Raw genomic sequence first — 15,550 nt, 5'->3', positions numbered from 1 at the left:
TATTTTTCACAGCCTTCTCACACCGGGCGGACAAGAGCAGACTGGCTGGTTCTGTCAAGAAATAAACGATACAGAACAAACCTTCGCAGACAGAGGAGCCTTTCCTAGAGGCTGTGTGCCAGCTGACCCTTCCCTATACAGAGGGGGACCTCAAATTCACTGAGGTCCAAGGCTGCCCAAGGTCACACGGAAAATGGATGGCAGAGCAAGGGAACGTGACGAGGATCGATTCTGTCAATTATTTACCCAAATCCAGAGGGGCCAAGAGGGGCCAAGTGGACTGTCGCAAGGGGAGCTGGGAATGGCCTGGTGCTGGGGGAGAGGTCCCAGAGGGCCAGGGAAGGCCGAAGCCAGAGAATGGGGTTTTGCAGAGGGTAGACCACGATCCCTCTGCTAAGCACACACCCTGCTGAGCACCGGGAATTGAGCAGTGCCTGAGACAGAGTGTCTGCCCTCAGGGGGCTTCCAGTGGGGAGCCAGATAAATACACCATGTCATTGCAGCAGGACACAGGATAAACAAGGCCAGCAAAAGGTGGCCTCTGAGGAGGGATGAAACAAGCAATCCAGCTGTGGAAGGAACTGGAGAACAGCCGTTCCAGACAGCTGACAGCAAGTGCAAAGGACCCGAGGCAGCGGCAGCGATAAGCCTGGTAAGTTCTAGAATTGCAAGAAGGCTGCAGCAGCTGGAGCCAAGGGAGGGAGGGGAAGGACAATTAGAGGTGAGGTTGGGAGGCCGGTAAGAGCCTGACAGGTAGGGCTTCCTCTCCAAGTGGTGGGATGAGAGGCATAGGATTTGTCCCAATGTGAAGGGCAGGGGACATTCAGAGTAGAGGAGCATGTTCCGATTTACCATTCACAGGACCACGGTGGCTCCTTAGGGGAGGAAAGGCCATCCAGGCCCTTACTAAAATAGATTCCAGGCTCCACCAGGGCCTCAGGTCCCTTTGGACAATAGCATGTGTCACCTCCTAGGTCCCTTTGTGCTCCTACAGCCCTGTGACAAGACGGTTCTCAGCACCATCCCACAGAGCAGAAGTCAACGTCCCAAGGGGCAAAGTAATTAACGAAAGTCACTGAGGCCACCCCTCTCCTCTGGTTCCTCCAGGCAACTCCCCTCCTCCTCTCCCCTCCTCCCCTCCCCTCCTCATCTCCTCCCCTCACCTCCTCACCTCCCCTCCTCACCTATCCTCCTCACATCCCCTCCTCCCCTCCCCTCCTCATCTCCTCCCCTCACCTCCTCAACTCACCTCCTCACCTCCCCTCCTCACCTCCTCTCCTCATCTCCTCCCCTCACCTCCCCTCCTCATCTCCTCCCCTCACCTCCCCTCCTCCCCGCTCCTCCTCATTTCCTCCCCTCCCCTCCTCACCTCCCCTCCTCACCTCCCCTCCTCCTCTCCTCCCCTCACCTCCTCCCCTCCTCACCTCCCCTCCTCCTCTCCTCTCCTCCCCTCCTCCCCTCCCCTCCTCCCTCCCCCCCCTCCCTCTCCTCCCTCCTCCCCTCCCCTCCTCCCTCCCCTCCTCCCTCCCCTCCCCTCCTCCCTCCCCTCCTCCCCTCCCCTCCTCCCTCCCTCCTCCCTCCCCTCCTCCTCCCCCTCCCCTCCTCCCCCTCCTCCCTCTCCTCCTCCCTCTCCTCCTCTCCTCCCCTCCTCCCCTCCCCTCCTCCCCTCCCTCCCCTCCCCCTCCTCATCTCCTCCCCTCCCTCCTCCCCTCCCCTCTCCCTCCCCTCCTCCCTCTCCTCCCCTCCCCTCCTCCCCTCCCCTCCTCCCTCCCCTCCTCTCTCCTCCCCTCCCTCCTCCCTCCCCTCCTCCTCTCCCCTCCTCACCTCTCCTCCTCCTCTCCTCCCCTCCCTCCTCCCCTCCCTCCTCCCCTCTCCTCCTCCCTCCCCTCCTCCCTCTCCTCCTCTCTCCTCTCCTCCCTCCTCCCCTCCCCTCCTCCCTCCCCTCCTCCTCTCCTCCCCTCCTCACCTCACCTCCTCCCCTCTCCTCCTCTCCTCCCCTCCTCCCCTCCCCTCCTCCCCTCCTCACCTCCCCTCCTCACCTCCTCACCTACTCTCCTCACCTCTCCTCCTCACCTCCCCTCCTCATCTCCTCCCCTCCTCATCTCCTCTCCTCACCTCCTCCCCTCCCCTCCTCCCTCCCCTCCTCCTCTCCTCCCTCCTCTCCCTCCTCCCTCTCCTCCTCCTCTCCTCCCCTCCCTCCTCACCTCCCCTCCTCCCTCCCCTCCTCCCTCCTCACCTCCTCTCCTCCCTCCCCTCCCTCCCTCCCCTCCTCCTCTCCTCCCCTCCCTCCTCCCCTCCCCTCCTCTCCTCCCCTCCTCTCCCCCCCCCTCACCTCCTCCCCTCCCCTCCTCTCCTCCCCTCCTCCTCTCCTCCCCTCCCCTCCTCCCCTCCCCTCCTCCTCTCCTCTCCTCCCCTCCTCCCCTCCCCTCCTCATCTCCTCTCCTCATCTCTCCTCCTCATCTCCTCCCCTCACCTCCTCCCCTCCTCACCTCCCCTCCTCATCTCCTCTCCTCCCCTCCTCCCCTCCCCTCCTCACCTCCCCTCCTCCCTCCCCTCCTCCTCTCCCTCCCCTCCCCTCTCCCCTCCCCTCCTCCCTCCCCTCCTCTCCCCTCCCTCCCCTCCTCACCTCCCCTCCTCCCTCCCCTCCTCCTCTCCTCCCCTCCCCTCCTCCCTCCCCTCCTCACCTCCTCCCTCCCTCTCCCCTCCCCTCCTCCCTCCCCTCTCACTCCTCCCCTCCCTCCTCCCCTCCCCTCCTCCCTCCCCTCCTCCCTCCCCTCCCTCTCTCCTCCCCTCCCTCCTCCCTCCCCTCCTCCCTCCCCTCCTCCTCTCCTCCCCTCCCCTCCTCCCCTCCCCTCCTCACCTCCCCTCCCCTCTCCTCCCCTCCCTCCTCCCTCCCCTCCTCCCTCCCCTCCTCTCTCCTCCCCTCCCCTCCTCCCTCCCCTCCTCCCTCCTCCCTCCTCTCCTCCCCTCCCCTCCTCCCCTCCCCTCCTCCTCTCCTCCCCTCCCCTCCTCGCCTCCCCTCCTCCCCTCCCCTCCTCCTCTCCTCCCCTCCCCTCCTCCCCTCCTCACCTCCCCTCCTCATCTCCTCCCCTCCCCTCCTCCCCTCCCCTCCTCCCCTCCCCTCCTCCCTCCTCCCTCCTCTCCTCCCTCCCCTCCTCCCTCCCCTCCTCCCTCTCCTCCCCTCCCCCTCCCCTCCCCTCCTCCCTCCCCTCCTCTCTCCTCCCCTCCCTCCTCCCTCCCCTCCTCCCTCTCCTCCTCTCTCCTCCCTCCCCTCCTCCCTCCCCTCCTCCCCTCCCCTCCTCTCCTCCCCTCCCTCCTCCCCTCCCCTCCTCCCTCCCCTCCCTCCTCCTCCCCTCCCCTCCTCCCCTCCCCTCCTCCTCTCCTCCCCTCCCTCCTCCCTCCCCCTCCTCTCTCCTCCCCTCCCTCCTCCCTCCCCTCCTCCCTCCCCTCCTATCTCCTCCCCTCCCTCCTCCCCTCCCCTCCTCCCTCCCCTCCTCCCTCCCCTCCTCCCTCTCCCCTCTCTCCTCCCCTCACCTCCTCCCCTCCCCTCCTCCCTCCCCTCCCTCTCCTCCCCTCCCCTCCTCCCTCCCCTCCTCCCTCCCCTCCTCTCCTCCCTCTCCTCCTCACCTCCCCTCCTCTCCCTCCCCTCCCCCTCCCTCCCCTCCTCCCTCCCCTCCTCTCTCCTCCCCTCCCTCCTCCCTCCCCTCCCCACCTCCCCTCCTCACCTCCTCCCCTCCCCTCCTCCCCTCCCCTCCTCACCTCCCCTCCTCATCTCCTCCCCTCACCTCCTCACCTCCCCTCCTCACCTCCCCTCCTCCCCCCCTCCCCTCCCCCCCCCCCCTCCCCTCCTCCCTCCTCCCCTCCTCTCTCCCTCCCCTCCTCCCTCCCCTCCTCCTCTCCTCCCCTCACCTCCTCCCCTCCTCCCTCCCCTCCTCCTCCTCCCCTCCTCTCCTCACCTCCCCTCCTCACCTCCCCTCCTCCCCTCCCCTCACCTCCTCCCCTCCCCTCCTCACCTCCCCTCCTCATCTCCTCCCCTCACCTCCTCCCCTCCCCTCCTCACCTCCCCTCCTCATCTCCTCCCCTCACCTCCTCCCCTCCCCTCCTCACCTCTCCTCCTTATCTCCTCCCCTCCCCTCCTCACCTCTCCTCCTCACCTCCCCTCCTCATCTCCTCCCCTCCCTCCTCCCTCCCCTCCTCCCTCCCCTCCTCTCTCCTCCCCTCCCCTCCTCCCTCTCCTCCTCACCTCCCCTCCTCTCTCCTCCCCCTCCCTCCTCCCCTCCCCTCCTCCCTCCCCTCCTCTCTCCTCCCTCCCCTCCCCCCCTCCCCTCCTCCCCTCCCCTCCTCTCCTCCTCCCCTCCCCTCCTCCCCTCCCCTCCCCCCCTCCCCTCCTCCCCTCCCCTCCTCCCCTCTCCTCCTCCCCTCCTCACCTCCCCTCCTCACCTCCCCTCCTCACCTCTCCTCCTCATCTCCTCCCCTCCCCTCCTCCCCTCCCCTCCTCACCTCCCCTCCTCCCTCCCCCCCTCCCTCCCCTACTCCTCTCCTCCCTCTCCTCCTCACCTCCTCACCTCCCCTCCTCCTCCCCTCCTCACCTCCCCTCCTCACCTCCCCTCCTCATCTCCTCCCCTCCCCTCCTCCCTCCTCTCCTCACCTCTCCTCCTCCTCTCCTCCCTCCCCTCCTCCCTCCCCTCCTCACCTCTCCTCCTCATCTCCTCCCCTCCCCTCCTCCCCTCCTCTCCTCACCTCTCCTCCTCATCTCCTCACCTCCCCTCCTCACCTCCCCTCCTCCCCCCCCTCCTCCTCTCCTCCCCTCCCCTCCTCACCTCCTCTCCTCACCTCTCCTCCTCATCTCCTCACCTCCCCTCCTCACTTCCCCTCCTCACCTCTCCTCCTCATCTCCTCCCCTCCCCTCCTCACCTCACCTCTCCTCCTCATCTCCTCACCTCCCCTCCTCACCTCCCCTCCTCACCTCCCCTCCCCTCCTCCCCTCCTCCCCTCCCCTCCTCCCCCCCCCTCCCCCCCTCCCCTCCTCACCTCCCCTCCTCACCTCCTCACCTCCCCTCCTCCCCTCCCCTCCTCCCCTCCCCTCCTCCCCTCCTCACCTCCTCTCCTCACCTCCCCTCCTCATCTCCTCACCTCCCCTCCTCACCTCCCCTCCTCACCTTCCTCTTCACGGACTCTCTGCAAGTCCAAGACCAGGAGTGAGAATCAGGTCTGGGATTTGAGCTAAGTGGATCCCCCAAGGCACAGATCTGGTATTGGGTGGAACCAGGATTCAAAGAAGGGTCCACTGGGGGAGGCTCAGAGTTATCAGATGAGCCTGAGCAGGAGGAGGCAGGAGAGGTTGTGGGGGGCTCCCAGGCCACAGGAAGGACGAGAGAAGGGCTCAGCTGTGGCGGAGACCCATGGCCGCTCCCCAGCCCAGGGACGGGCCTGGAGGAGGCAGGAGTGCCCCTAGAGGCCCTAAGTGTCCCCAGTGCACTGCAGCCCGGGCTCCCTGCGGGCGCAGGTGTGGGTGCTTTGTGCAGACAGACGATGGCCAGGTGCAGACTTCACCCACCAGCGCCACCCCAGGCTGGGTTCAAGTCCTGGCTCCACCGCCCACCGGCTGCTGGACCTTGAGCAAGTTTCCTAACCCTTCTAAATGTGTCTTCTTATCTCTCAAATGGGGGTGTAAAGACAAGGTCTCCCCCACTGGGCCGAGGACGCCTGGCACAGAGCAGAGGTGGCAGAGGTGGCGGGTTCTGCCGTCACTGAGGTGCTCGTTGCTGTCTTGCAGGTCGCCTCCACTTTCAGACCAAGGGCCCTAGAGGATGGAGGCCTCAGGGTGGTGGCCGCTGGTCACTGTGCTCATGGCTGCAACTCCTCTTCTGGCCCAAGGAGACTCTGAGCTCGCGAACCCTGGCCCCAAAGACAGCCCTTCCAGGCCGGCCCTGCCCTGCCACAGAATCTCCGTGAGCAACATCGACTTTGCCTTCGGCCTGTACAGACGGCTGGCGCTGGGCGCCCCTGGAGAGAACATCCTCTTCTCCCCGGCGAGCATCTCCCTGGCCTTGGCCACAGTTTCCCTCGGGGCCCCGGCGGCCAGCAGGACCCAGCTCCTGGAGGGCTTGGGGTTCAACCTCACCGTGACGTCCGAGGCCGAGATCCAGGAGGGCTTCCAGGATCTGCTGCTTAGGCTCCCCACGCGGGGGTCCCACCTGCTCCTGACCACAGGCCAGAGAAGCTTCCGCAGCCTGGACCCCGGAGCCACCCAGAAACACATCAAGGAGTATGTGGAGGAGCAGACCCAGGGGAGACTTGGGGCCTGGGTGGAGGACCTCCGGGAGGAAGGTGCTGAGGTTCTGGTGAATCACGTGGCTCTCAGAGGTAAGTGCGCCTCCCAGGCAAGTCCTTCTGGGCCCCCGGCTCTGGTCATGCCCTCGTCCTGCTCCTCACAACCAATAGAAGCTTCCTCAGCCTCCCTCGACTTTTGGATAGAAGGCACTCAGCGTCTGTCCACTGAACCCTGGATGCTTCTGCCTGTTACCTGCAGTGATGGGGCTCCCCACCACTTCTTAATGTTAATTGTTGAGATTGTTTTCAAAGAAGAATCTCCAAACCTTTAATGTGCTTAAGAGCTCCCTGGAGAGCTCATCCCTAGGGATTCTGACTCAGTGGGTGGGCAAGTCCCCAGAGAACCAGACCCCCTTCCTCCACAGGGGACTCTGCTGCAGGGGGCTGGGGTCTTCCCTGTGCGCAGCCCCATGAGCCACCGCTGAATTACAGGGCATGGGTCCCCCTCCTCTGGAAGGTCCCAGGAAATGTGGGTTCACCAAGAGAGTCCTGAAGCAGAGGGTCCTTTATTTTTTTCCAAAAGAGCAAAGAGGCCTGCACTCCCACCAGAGGGGGTCGGTGTCCCTCACTAGCCAGTCCCGACTGATGGGAGGTTTCAGCCCATTGCTTTGGGCCCGAGCTCAGGCAGCGCACCAGGGCCCCTCACCTGACAGAGCACAGCTGCTCACTCCACAGCCAGGAAGCAAAAGAGAGGACGAGAAAGAGCCTGGGGTCCCACAGTCCCCCCATGACCTGCAGACCTGCAACCAGGCCCCACCCCTTAACATTTTCACCACGTCCCTCTGAACCACCTTGGGGACAAGCCTTCCACACACGGGCCTTGGGGGACATTCAAAATCCCAGGTGTAGCAGGGTGGTAGTACCTTTGCAATTGTAACACTACTAAATTATTGTAAAAACAGAAAGAGAGAAGCTCACACAGGACGAGGGCTCGGCCCCCTGGGGTCACCTGGGTAATAAGGGCCAGGTCAGGAGCGGGTCGTGGAGCAGGGGGGGCTCTGCATCCAGGACTCAGTGCCTCAGCCCCACCCCAGCTGCCACAGGTGACCCCGGGCCCTCCTCTGTTCTCTGCAAGGACAATGTGGCTTTTCCCTCCCCCTCAGCTGAGTGGGCACAGCCCTTCGACCCCGGGGCCACCAGCCTGAAGGCGTTCTTCCTGGACGAGCGCAGGGCTGTGCAGGTCCCCATGGTGAAGCAGAAGGCCAGCCACCGCTTCCTCCACGACCCCGAGCTGCAGTGCACCGTGCTGCAGATGGACCACGCGGGGAACGCCACCACCTTCTTCGTCTTCCCCAACAGGGGCAAGCTGGGGCAGGTGGAGGAGGCGCTGCTGCCCGAGACGCTGATCAAGTGGGACAGTCTGCTCAGGACCAGGTGGGCTCCCAGCAGGCCGGAGGCAGGGCCTCACCTCCCTGCCCAGACCCCAGGGCGCTGTCACACCCCACGGCCCTGCCACTCCTGGGCCTGGTCACACCTGGCCCAGACAATGTCACCTCTAGGTGAGGTCCCTGGTCTCCCTGAAAGCACCATCATGGGCCCTGACCAAGACTCTGGAATCCAGTTCTGGTCCCGGCTCTGCTGCAGACTAGGCAGCGCCCTGGGCAAGGGCCTCCCTCCCAGGATCCGGGTTTCCTCAGAGGTGGAAGGCCAGTGACAACCACAGGGACATGTAAACGGTCACTCTGTTCTATGGTAGCACCCTGCCCGTGCTGGGGTCCGGCAACCTGCACAGCAAGCCCCAGCCCAGCCTTGTCCCTAAGAAAGAAAAGGACCCAAGAGGCCTGGTGAGACAGGGCGTCCAGGAATGAGGAGCGGCCTGGCTGGTCCAGGGAGCCCGAGGGAGACAGGAACAGGGAGGAGTGTGGACAGGTGCACGGGCTGGAGCCCCAGGCCCTGGACATGCAGGCACGAGGCAGACGCTGAGCACAGGAGCTGGGCACCACAGAAAGCTCTCACCCTGCCCACGGCTGGCAGGGGGTAAGTGGGGCAGAGACCAGAGGCAGGGAGAGGCCACAGGGAGAGGCCGCAGGGCTGGTGGAGAGCTGGGGCGGAAGGGGCCCCCTGGGACTCACACAGGCCCTTCCCAGATCTGCTCAGCAAACCAATTTCTGTCTCTCCACAGAGAACTCGACTTCTACTTCCCCAAATTTTCCATTTCCAGCACCACCAGACTAGAGACGCTCCTCCCACGAGTGCCTGTGGGCGGAGGCCTCCCGGGGCAGCCTGGACGGGGCATCTCTAGGGTAAGTCCAGACGGGGCCCAGTGGGGGCTTCTGATAATCCCTGGAAGCTGCGGGACCCACTCAAGGTGACATGCTATCTGCCTTAACCTTCAGGACCATGGCTTCGCCGCCCCCGTTCCACACCACTGCAACCCCCTGTGCCAAGACGCCGGGCTCTCTCTGGAGCTGGCTCAGGTCAGGCCAGGCCCCACAAAGGAATGAAAGGAAACCCACAGAGCCAGCCCCCTGCCAGGGAGGAAGCAGAGGGCAGAGCTGGAGGCTGGGGGAGGGTGACAGCCTCACCCCCACACCTCCCTGTCCCCTTCTCAAGGACATTCACCAGGCCCAGCCCCAACCAGGTGCCACATCAGCACCCCCCAGTGGACAGATGAGGCAAGTGCTGCCATCCCATTTTGTAGATGAGATTGAGTTTGCAGTGTATTAGTTCCTGTGCTGCTTCAGTAACAGACTACCAGGGACCAGGTAATCTGTAAATTGACTACCTCATGGTGCCGGAGGCTGGGGAGCCCGAGGTGAAGGGGCTCCGCCTGGTGAGTACTTCTGGCTGTGTCATAACAAGGAGGAAGTCCAAGCCAAAGCTCAGAGAGAAAATGGGCCCAATCCTCCTTCCTTCAGGAACCCATTGCTGTGGTGACCGGCCCCTCGCCCGTGGTGGCATTAATCCATTTGTGAGATCAGAGCCCCCACAGTCTAATCCCCTCAAAGGCCTGCCTCTTAGTCCTGCTCCTGGCAATGACTCTCCACACGGGCCTTGGAGGGGCCAAGGGAATTACCCCCAGTGACCACGCTAGTTAGTGTCCAGCCAGGATCTGGGCCCGGGCAAGTCGTTGAGCACCGGGACCTGCATTTGTCTCCTCAACCATCCCTGGGCACCTCCCCATTACCCGCATGTCACACACACCCCAGAGGGGACAGTGGGTTTGAGGCCAGGCAGGCCTAGGCCTGGCTTTGTCTCACCTTAGCTGTGTGGCCTTGGGCTACATCACCTCTCTGGGCGATTGGGACCCTGGACCCTGTCTCAGGGGGAACACCTTGTCCAATGTCACAGCAGCACAGGGTCCTCCAGCTTCAGGCTAGGTGAAGTTTCACACTCAGCAATGGTGATAAAAGAGATGTGATGGTGGAGTGAGGAATTGGTTGGCCCTGGACAGAGCTGGGGTACAAAGATAGAGCCGTGAGCAGAGCAAAGTTAGCATCAGGTGGATGCAGTGGCAGGACAGACCATGAGCACACAAACAGACCTGCAATAGGTCAGGTGGCAATAAACCCACAGATATAGCAGTGTAAGTGGGTGGGGATGGGGTCTGTCCAAGGAACACTAGTCTTGGAGTTCTTGATGGGAAAGTGACCTGAATAAGGGGAGGAAAGGAGTTCTTGGTAGAGTGCTCAATATGTGCAAAGGCCCTGAGGCATGACCACGCCATCCAAAGCCAGTGAGGCTGGAACACAGTAGACAAGAAGAAGTGCCGTGGGAGGTGGAGAGGACAGAACTCTTCAAGATCAATAAGACTTTGATTTCCCCAAGAGTGAGACAGAACTCCACAGAGGGCTTTAACAGAAGAGTGATGTAATGAATTCCCCTAAGTTAGAAAAAGATAATAAATTACACAGGGGTGAGAGCACAGAGCAGCTGAAAGGCGATGGATGAGGGGGAACAGGTGGAGCTGGGATTTGGACCTGGGCAGATAGTTCCCAAGTCCAGGCTTGTACGCGTGTCCACAGTGCCCTCAGGAGGCTGTGACGGCTCTATAAATGAGGGAGATGGTTCCCGTTCAGCTCCTCCCTGTCCCGTTTCTCTTGCACCCAGAACTCGAGACCCCCTGTGATCTTCTCTACCCATCAGCTCACGGGAGGGTGATGTGTGGTCATGGACCTCACCTGTGACTGCCGTACCCATCACCTGCAAGAACTGAGCTGGATCCTAGAGCCAGGCCCCGCCCTCATTCCGTGGCCCCGCCCTCATTCCGTGGCCCCGCCCAGTGTCTTGCTGGTCCTCCTTAACCTCTTTCCTCTCTAAGCACTCCTTGGTTTCCATGGAAGCATATTCTTCAGAACTCTCCTGCCAACTCCAGGATGAAGCCCCCTCCTCACTGATCTGCTTCCTCCCTTGTCTCATCCTAACTACCTGGCCAGCCCTGTCCCCTACTGTCTCTGCCGTACCACTCCACGGAATCTCATGGGGCCATAGATGTCCTCAGCTTCCCCCTCCCTGTCTTGGCTTGGACTTTCAAACATAAAAAAAAAAAAAAAAAAAAACCACCTGAAGTGTCTTCACTCATCTCCAAAAATCCAAATTCTACCTCCTCTGTGGAGCTTCCTCTGACCTTATCCCTCACCCTTGCACCCGAAGCAGAACCAGTCTCCCCTGGCAAGCCCCCGCCCTTGGTTTTCGATGTCTTCTCTGCCCTATCAAACAACAAGTGCCTTGGGGGAGTCGTGCCCATAGCCCCCTGCTGTGCTTGGCACTGTGGACCCTATATACTCCATAAATATTTACTGAATCTATTCATGAATGAATTAGGGATGGAATTAATGGAAACGAATGATCAAAATAATGTGAATGAAAGAATCAGTAAAGGATGGGTGGAAGAGTCGTTGTATGGACACGGGAAGAAATGAGTGGAGAAACGGGTGGGTAGATGCCGGCGTGATATTCAAAATACACTGCAACCTGCATAATGCAGATGCCAGCAGTGGAAACTTAAACAGAGGGGCAGAGAGGTGGATCGGGAACAGAGGGGATCATGTAGGGAGGATGGATGGGTGGTGAGTGTATGGGTGATGCATGGAGGGGGGGAAAGATGGACGGATTGTGGATGGATGGATGGATGGATGAGGAATGGATGGTGGATGGATGGATGGATTGTGGATGGATAATTGATGGATGATGGACAAGTGAATGAGTGAGTAGATGGCTATATGAACACATAAGCAGTAGATGAATGAAGTCACAGTTAAGCAGATAGTTGACAGGTTAGGTGGATGGATTATGGTTTGCAACCATAATCCCACGATATGGCCCACGCACCACAACCTCTGTTGCAGAATCAATAAATGGGTCAGTGGATCAATGATAATGGACAGGTGTATTTAAGAGTACTAGGTGGATAGATGAGTGAATTTTTCAAAAGGCAGACGCAAGGATGGGTGAAGGGGTAAGTGGGTGGATGGACAAGTATGCGGACATGCAAAGGAAGAGAAAGAAAATTGGGGTTGAGTGATGATTCCAGAATTTTTTGTACAGGTGACTCATAAGGCCACCATGACTCTGGAGGAGGAGGGCTCAGAGGCTGCGGCCGCCACCAGCATCCAGCTCACTCCCAGGCCCCACCCTGACCGTGCGCCCCCCACCCCTCCAGCCACTGGGTTCAGCCGGCCCTTCCTGGTGATGACTTTCCACACAGAAACGGGCAGCATGCTTTTCCTGGGGAAGGTGGTGAACCCGCTGGGGTAGAGCTCTGCACCTGCTGGGTGACTCAGAGCCAACAGAGAGGAGACACTGACTGGGACACGGAGTCATCCGTGAAGACACCCCGGTGACGTCATCAGGTTGTCTGAGACTGGGTCTCTTTGGAAGTGAAATAGGAGCTATTTTGCCTCAGTGGAGAGGGCGCGAGACCCCTTGGACAGTTTCACGCAGCCACAAAGATAAGCCTGGCCCACGCACCACGACCTCTGTTGCAGAATCAAGTTTCATGAGAAGCGGCGGATGTCCAGCTCACTGGCTCGGTTTTCATGAGTATCCACAGGTTCAAAGAATAAGAGGAATCAAGGCCATGCCCACCATGTGCACACAGGCAGCGACCATGGATGAACTCCCTCTGTGCACCGCTTGCTTTATAGATCGTATCTCATTTAAAAATAATGTCTCTCAGCAACCCAACGAGTATGAGGTGCAATCATAGGAAAGTGGCTTGTATTTGGCCCATTTTTAAATTTTTTAACCTACAAAAAAAGGGCTCTTTTTTATGGTTGAATCTAATATTATTTCTCCCTCTTCATAGTTGAGGATTAGAGAAGCTGAGAAATAAATCCAAGAGGGCTCAGCAGCAAGCAGCAGTCCTGGGATTCGGGCCATTTTATTTCAAAGCCTTGACTGTGTTGTTCTCATCCATTTTGATGAGTTAATGATTCTCAAACTCCACTGTACATACTGACCCCCTGGGGATCTTGTTAAAAAGCAAAACTCTCTTCAACAGGCCAGGGTGGGACCTGAGGGCCTGCATTTCTCAGTGACGCTGAGGCTTCTGCTCTGGTGGCCGCATGTTGAGTAGCAGGTCCCAAATGCTCTTGCCCCTGTAACAGCAGGAAGGGAGGACCTTGTGTCACTAGCAAGGCAGAAGAGTGGCATTGGGTCTTTGATCCCCTTATGGGACTGAGCAAAGTTTCTGGCAATATCTGTTTGAAATCTGCAGACAAAGCTTGCTTTAGGGTCACCTATGAATGGGTGTCCTGGGGGAAAACAAGTGTTCTAAATATTTCTCCTGGTTTTAAGCAAACCATGGGTGTGTATCACCCTCCACCTCAGCCCTCGCATCTGAAGGGAGCCACACAGGCCTGGGACCAGACACATGAGAGACCAAATCCCATACCTGGTGCAAAGCAAGTCCACTGAGGACCAGCTCGACTGAGTCCATTGAGACCCATGCAGACAGGTTACACTAAGCCGGTGTATTACAAACAGGCAGGAAAAGGGTGACAGAACCCTGGGGTCCACTGTGAGCTGGTCCCCCAAAGCCTGGCAAAGTTGCTTTGTCTGTGCATGGCCCACTTGAAATCCAGGATCTCCAGCCTCATCTGGGTCCTCTACCCCAAGCCCACAGAAGATGTTAAGCCAAAGTGCTTACCATGTTTGCTGGGCGTGGTGAGGCACGCCTGTAATCCCAGAGGCTGAGGCAGGAGGATCACGAGTTCAAAGCCAGCCTCAGCAAAAATGAGATGCTAAGCAACTCAGTGAGACCCTGTCTCTAAATAAAATACAAAATAGGGCTGGGGATACAGCCCTGTGGTCGAGTGCCCCCGAGTTCAATCTCCAGTACCCAAAAAGCAAAACAAAACAGAACAGGTGTTTCTAAGGAGAAGTAGAGCAGAGCCCGGTCAGCCCTGGCCAGTCTTTCCCTATCCCAGGCCACTGCTCTCCCTGCACCTTCTAGAGAGATTCTGGAGAATTACAAGTGAGTAGGAGCGGGGAGAACTGGGTCTATGGTGAGGACTGCGATGAGCTGGAGATCCCCTGCCTGATCCAAAGGGGCACCAGTGGTTAGCTGCCTATGAAAGTGGCTTAGACTAGTTTGTATTTGTCCTCACGTGCCAGGGTGGGCTGGCGTGTAGTTCACCCAGGCATCAGGAGCCCTGGCTGGTGGAGCATGTGGGTCTGCCATCCCAGGGGTCTTCTCCACTTGCATGCTCGCAGAGGGCTCACAGCGCCTCCAACTTCCAACCAGCAAGGAGCAGGCAGGAGAAGGGGAAGGACAAACCCATTCCCATGAATGATTCAGCCCACAAGTTACACACGTCCCCAGCTCATGCCCCAGTCACATGGTGCACCCCGCTGCAGAGGCAGGAGAGAGAAGGAGCGTCTGTCTCAGATGACCACCTGCAGGACAGACCTCAGGGCTTCTCTTGAGAAGGAAGGATGAATGGCTGCTGGAGAACCCCTGCCTCAGCCTCAGCTCCCGCCAGCCTCCGGAGGTGTCTCCTGCTGACCCTGTGGGGGTGGAGGCTGCAGCAACTGAGGCCTGACAAGAGCCCAGGGCAGCAGAGCCCCGGCTCCTCGGCCCAAGAGAGGCCAAGAGCCAGAGCCAGCAGAGATCCCAGCACAGGATGGGTAGGCTCTCTTGATGGCCCTTCCATCATTCATTCCACAAGCATCAGCTGAGTGCCTGTGGGAAGCCATTCTCGCACGTGATTAGTTACCTCCCTGGCTGGGTGAGAGGCGCTTAGACAACTGTGTCAGAGCCTTCCCCACCCTGTCCCAGGTACGAGGGCTTGTCTGTGTGGAGGTGTGCCTGGCCACTGACCCGAAGACCAATCACTGACCCTGACCTTGGAATGCTGGCCCACTCAACCTTCATTGAAGTGCCTGCTGTATGCCAGGCACTCGGCATGTGCTCACAGAACTGAAATGATGGGGGTGAGAATGGAGGTAGGAACCCACCCTGCCAGAGAGCCCATGGAGAAGACAAAATCATTTGGCACCCAACACCCCAGTGAGGAGGGCCCTGATACCCTGATCTAAGCGGCTGCTTTAGGGTAGGGTTTTGGGGCATATGGTGAAGAGTGGAGCTGATTTTATATTTTAAGAGGAAAGAAATTATAAGATCAGGCCAACATAGCATGTTTGGAGGAATGGTCAGAGCCCAGGGGCTGCCATCTTGGACCCCAACACCCCTGGACAATTCAGTCTTTCAGAGAAGAGTCCAGCAAGAAGTCCAGCCTGCACCCGTTGGTCCTACCAGAACACCTGTCTTCAGGCCCATTATGTGTAACACCCAGAGGCAACAAGTCCCTAATAGTAGAAGAGCTGGTGACATCTCCATGCCCGCCAGTGACCCACCTCGCCCAGGGGCATGGCCACCTACTAGTTAGGAGCGAGTTCATCTCCCTGCTTGGTCTGTACTTTGTAGCACGTTTCACTCCTCCATCTCTGTATACATGGTCGGGAAGCACCCTCATCATGCACGGGGGTGATGTTAGCACCTGCCCCACAGGGTGTGGAGGTGGAAGGAGTCAATGAAGGTGAAGTGTTTAGAGCTTTCCTCACAACAGGTCAGTGCCAGAGGAGGGCACACTCCTGTCACCACCTGAGTGGTTGGACAGTGGCCCCCAAAACGTGCAATCCCTGGGCCTGTGACCTTGATTAGGAAAAGGGTCACCACCGGGTCTCTGCGAGGACTGAAGCTCGGTGCACCCTACCTCTGCCCATCTCCACTGAAGGGACTCATACTGCGTTGTCCCTCCAGTTTGGCCAGGCT

The 15,550-nt window shown here is 59.7% G+C and overlaps 1 protein-coding gene across 3 annotated transcripts; it reads left to right on the top strand.

Moving 5' to 3' along the window:
• Nucleotides 1–269: 269 nt before the first annotated feature.
• Nucleotides 270–12,635, top strand: LOC124090156 (putative serpin A13). 3 transcript variants are annotated; one of them, XM_046440548.2, is made up of 5 exons: nucleotides 270–652; nucleotides 5,777–6,366; nucleotides 7,437–7,707; nucleotides 8,456–8,576; nucleotides 10,384–11,298. In XM_046440548.2, the coding sequence occupies exons 2-5, from the start codon at nucleotides 5,811–5,813 to the stop codon at nucleotides 10,432–10,434; spliced, it is 999 nt and encodes a 332-aa protein (XP_046296504.1). In that variant the 5' UTR covers nucleotides 270–652; nucleotides 5,777–5,810; the 3' UTR covers nucleotides 10,435–11,298. The 3 variants fall into 3 exon arrangements, with proteins under 3 accessions (XP_046296504.1, XP_058433765.1, XP_046296502.1); XM_058577782.1 differs by lacking the exon at nucleotides 10,384–11,298 and adding an exon at nucleotides 8,670–10,374; XM_046440546.2 differs by lacking the exon at nucleotides 10,384–11,298 and adding an exon at nucleotides 11,821–12,635 and having other exon boundaries at nucleotides 271–652.
• The last annotated feature ends 2,915 nt before the right edge of the window (nucleotides 12,636–15,550 follow it).

The sequence above is a fragment of the Marmota monax genome, unplaced genomic scaffold (assembly GCF_021218885.2).
Source record: "Marmota monax isolate L192 unplaced genomic scaffold, Marmota_monax_Labrador192_F-V1.1 WCK01_AAM20220418_F8-fsc00017, whole genome shotgun sequence".
Classification (NCBI taxonomy): Eukaryota; Metazoa; Chordata; class Mammalia; order Rodentia; family Sciuridae; genus Marmota; species Marmota monax.
This window is presented reverse-complemented; position numbering and strand designations above follow the sequence as displayed.

What these genes read in the sequence shown, in the direction of transcription:
- LOC124090156 (XM_046440546.2), top strand. Translation starts at nt 5,811, where the DNA reads ATGGAGGCCTCAGGGTGGTGGCCGCTGGTCACTGTGCTCATGGCTGCA. An exon ending in GACAGTCTGCTCAGGACCAG is followed by an intron (nt 7,708 to 8,455) that starts GTGGGCTCCCAG and finishes GTCTCTCCACAG; the next exon opens with AGAACTCGACTTCTACTTCC. An exon ending in CTGGACGGGGCATCTCTAGG is followed by an intron (nt 8,577 to 11,820) that starts GTAAGTCCAGAC and finishes TTTTTTGTACAG; the next exon opens with GTGACTCATAAGGCCACCAT.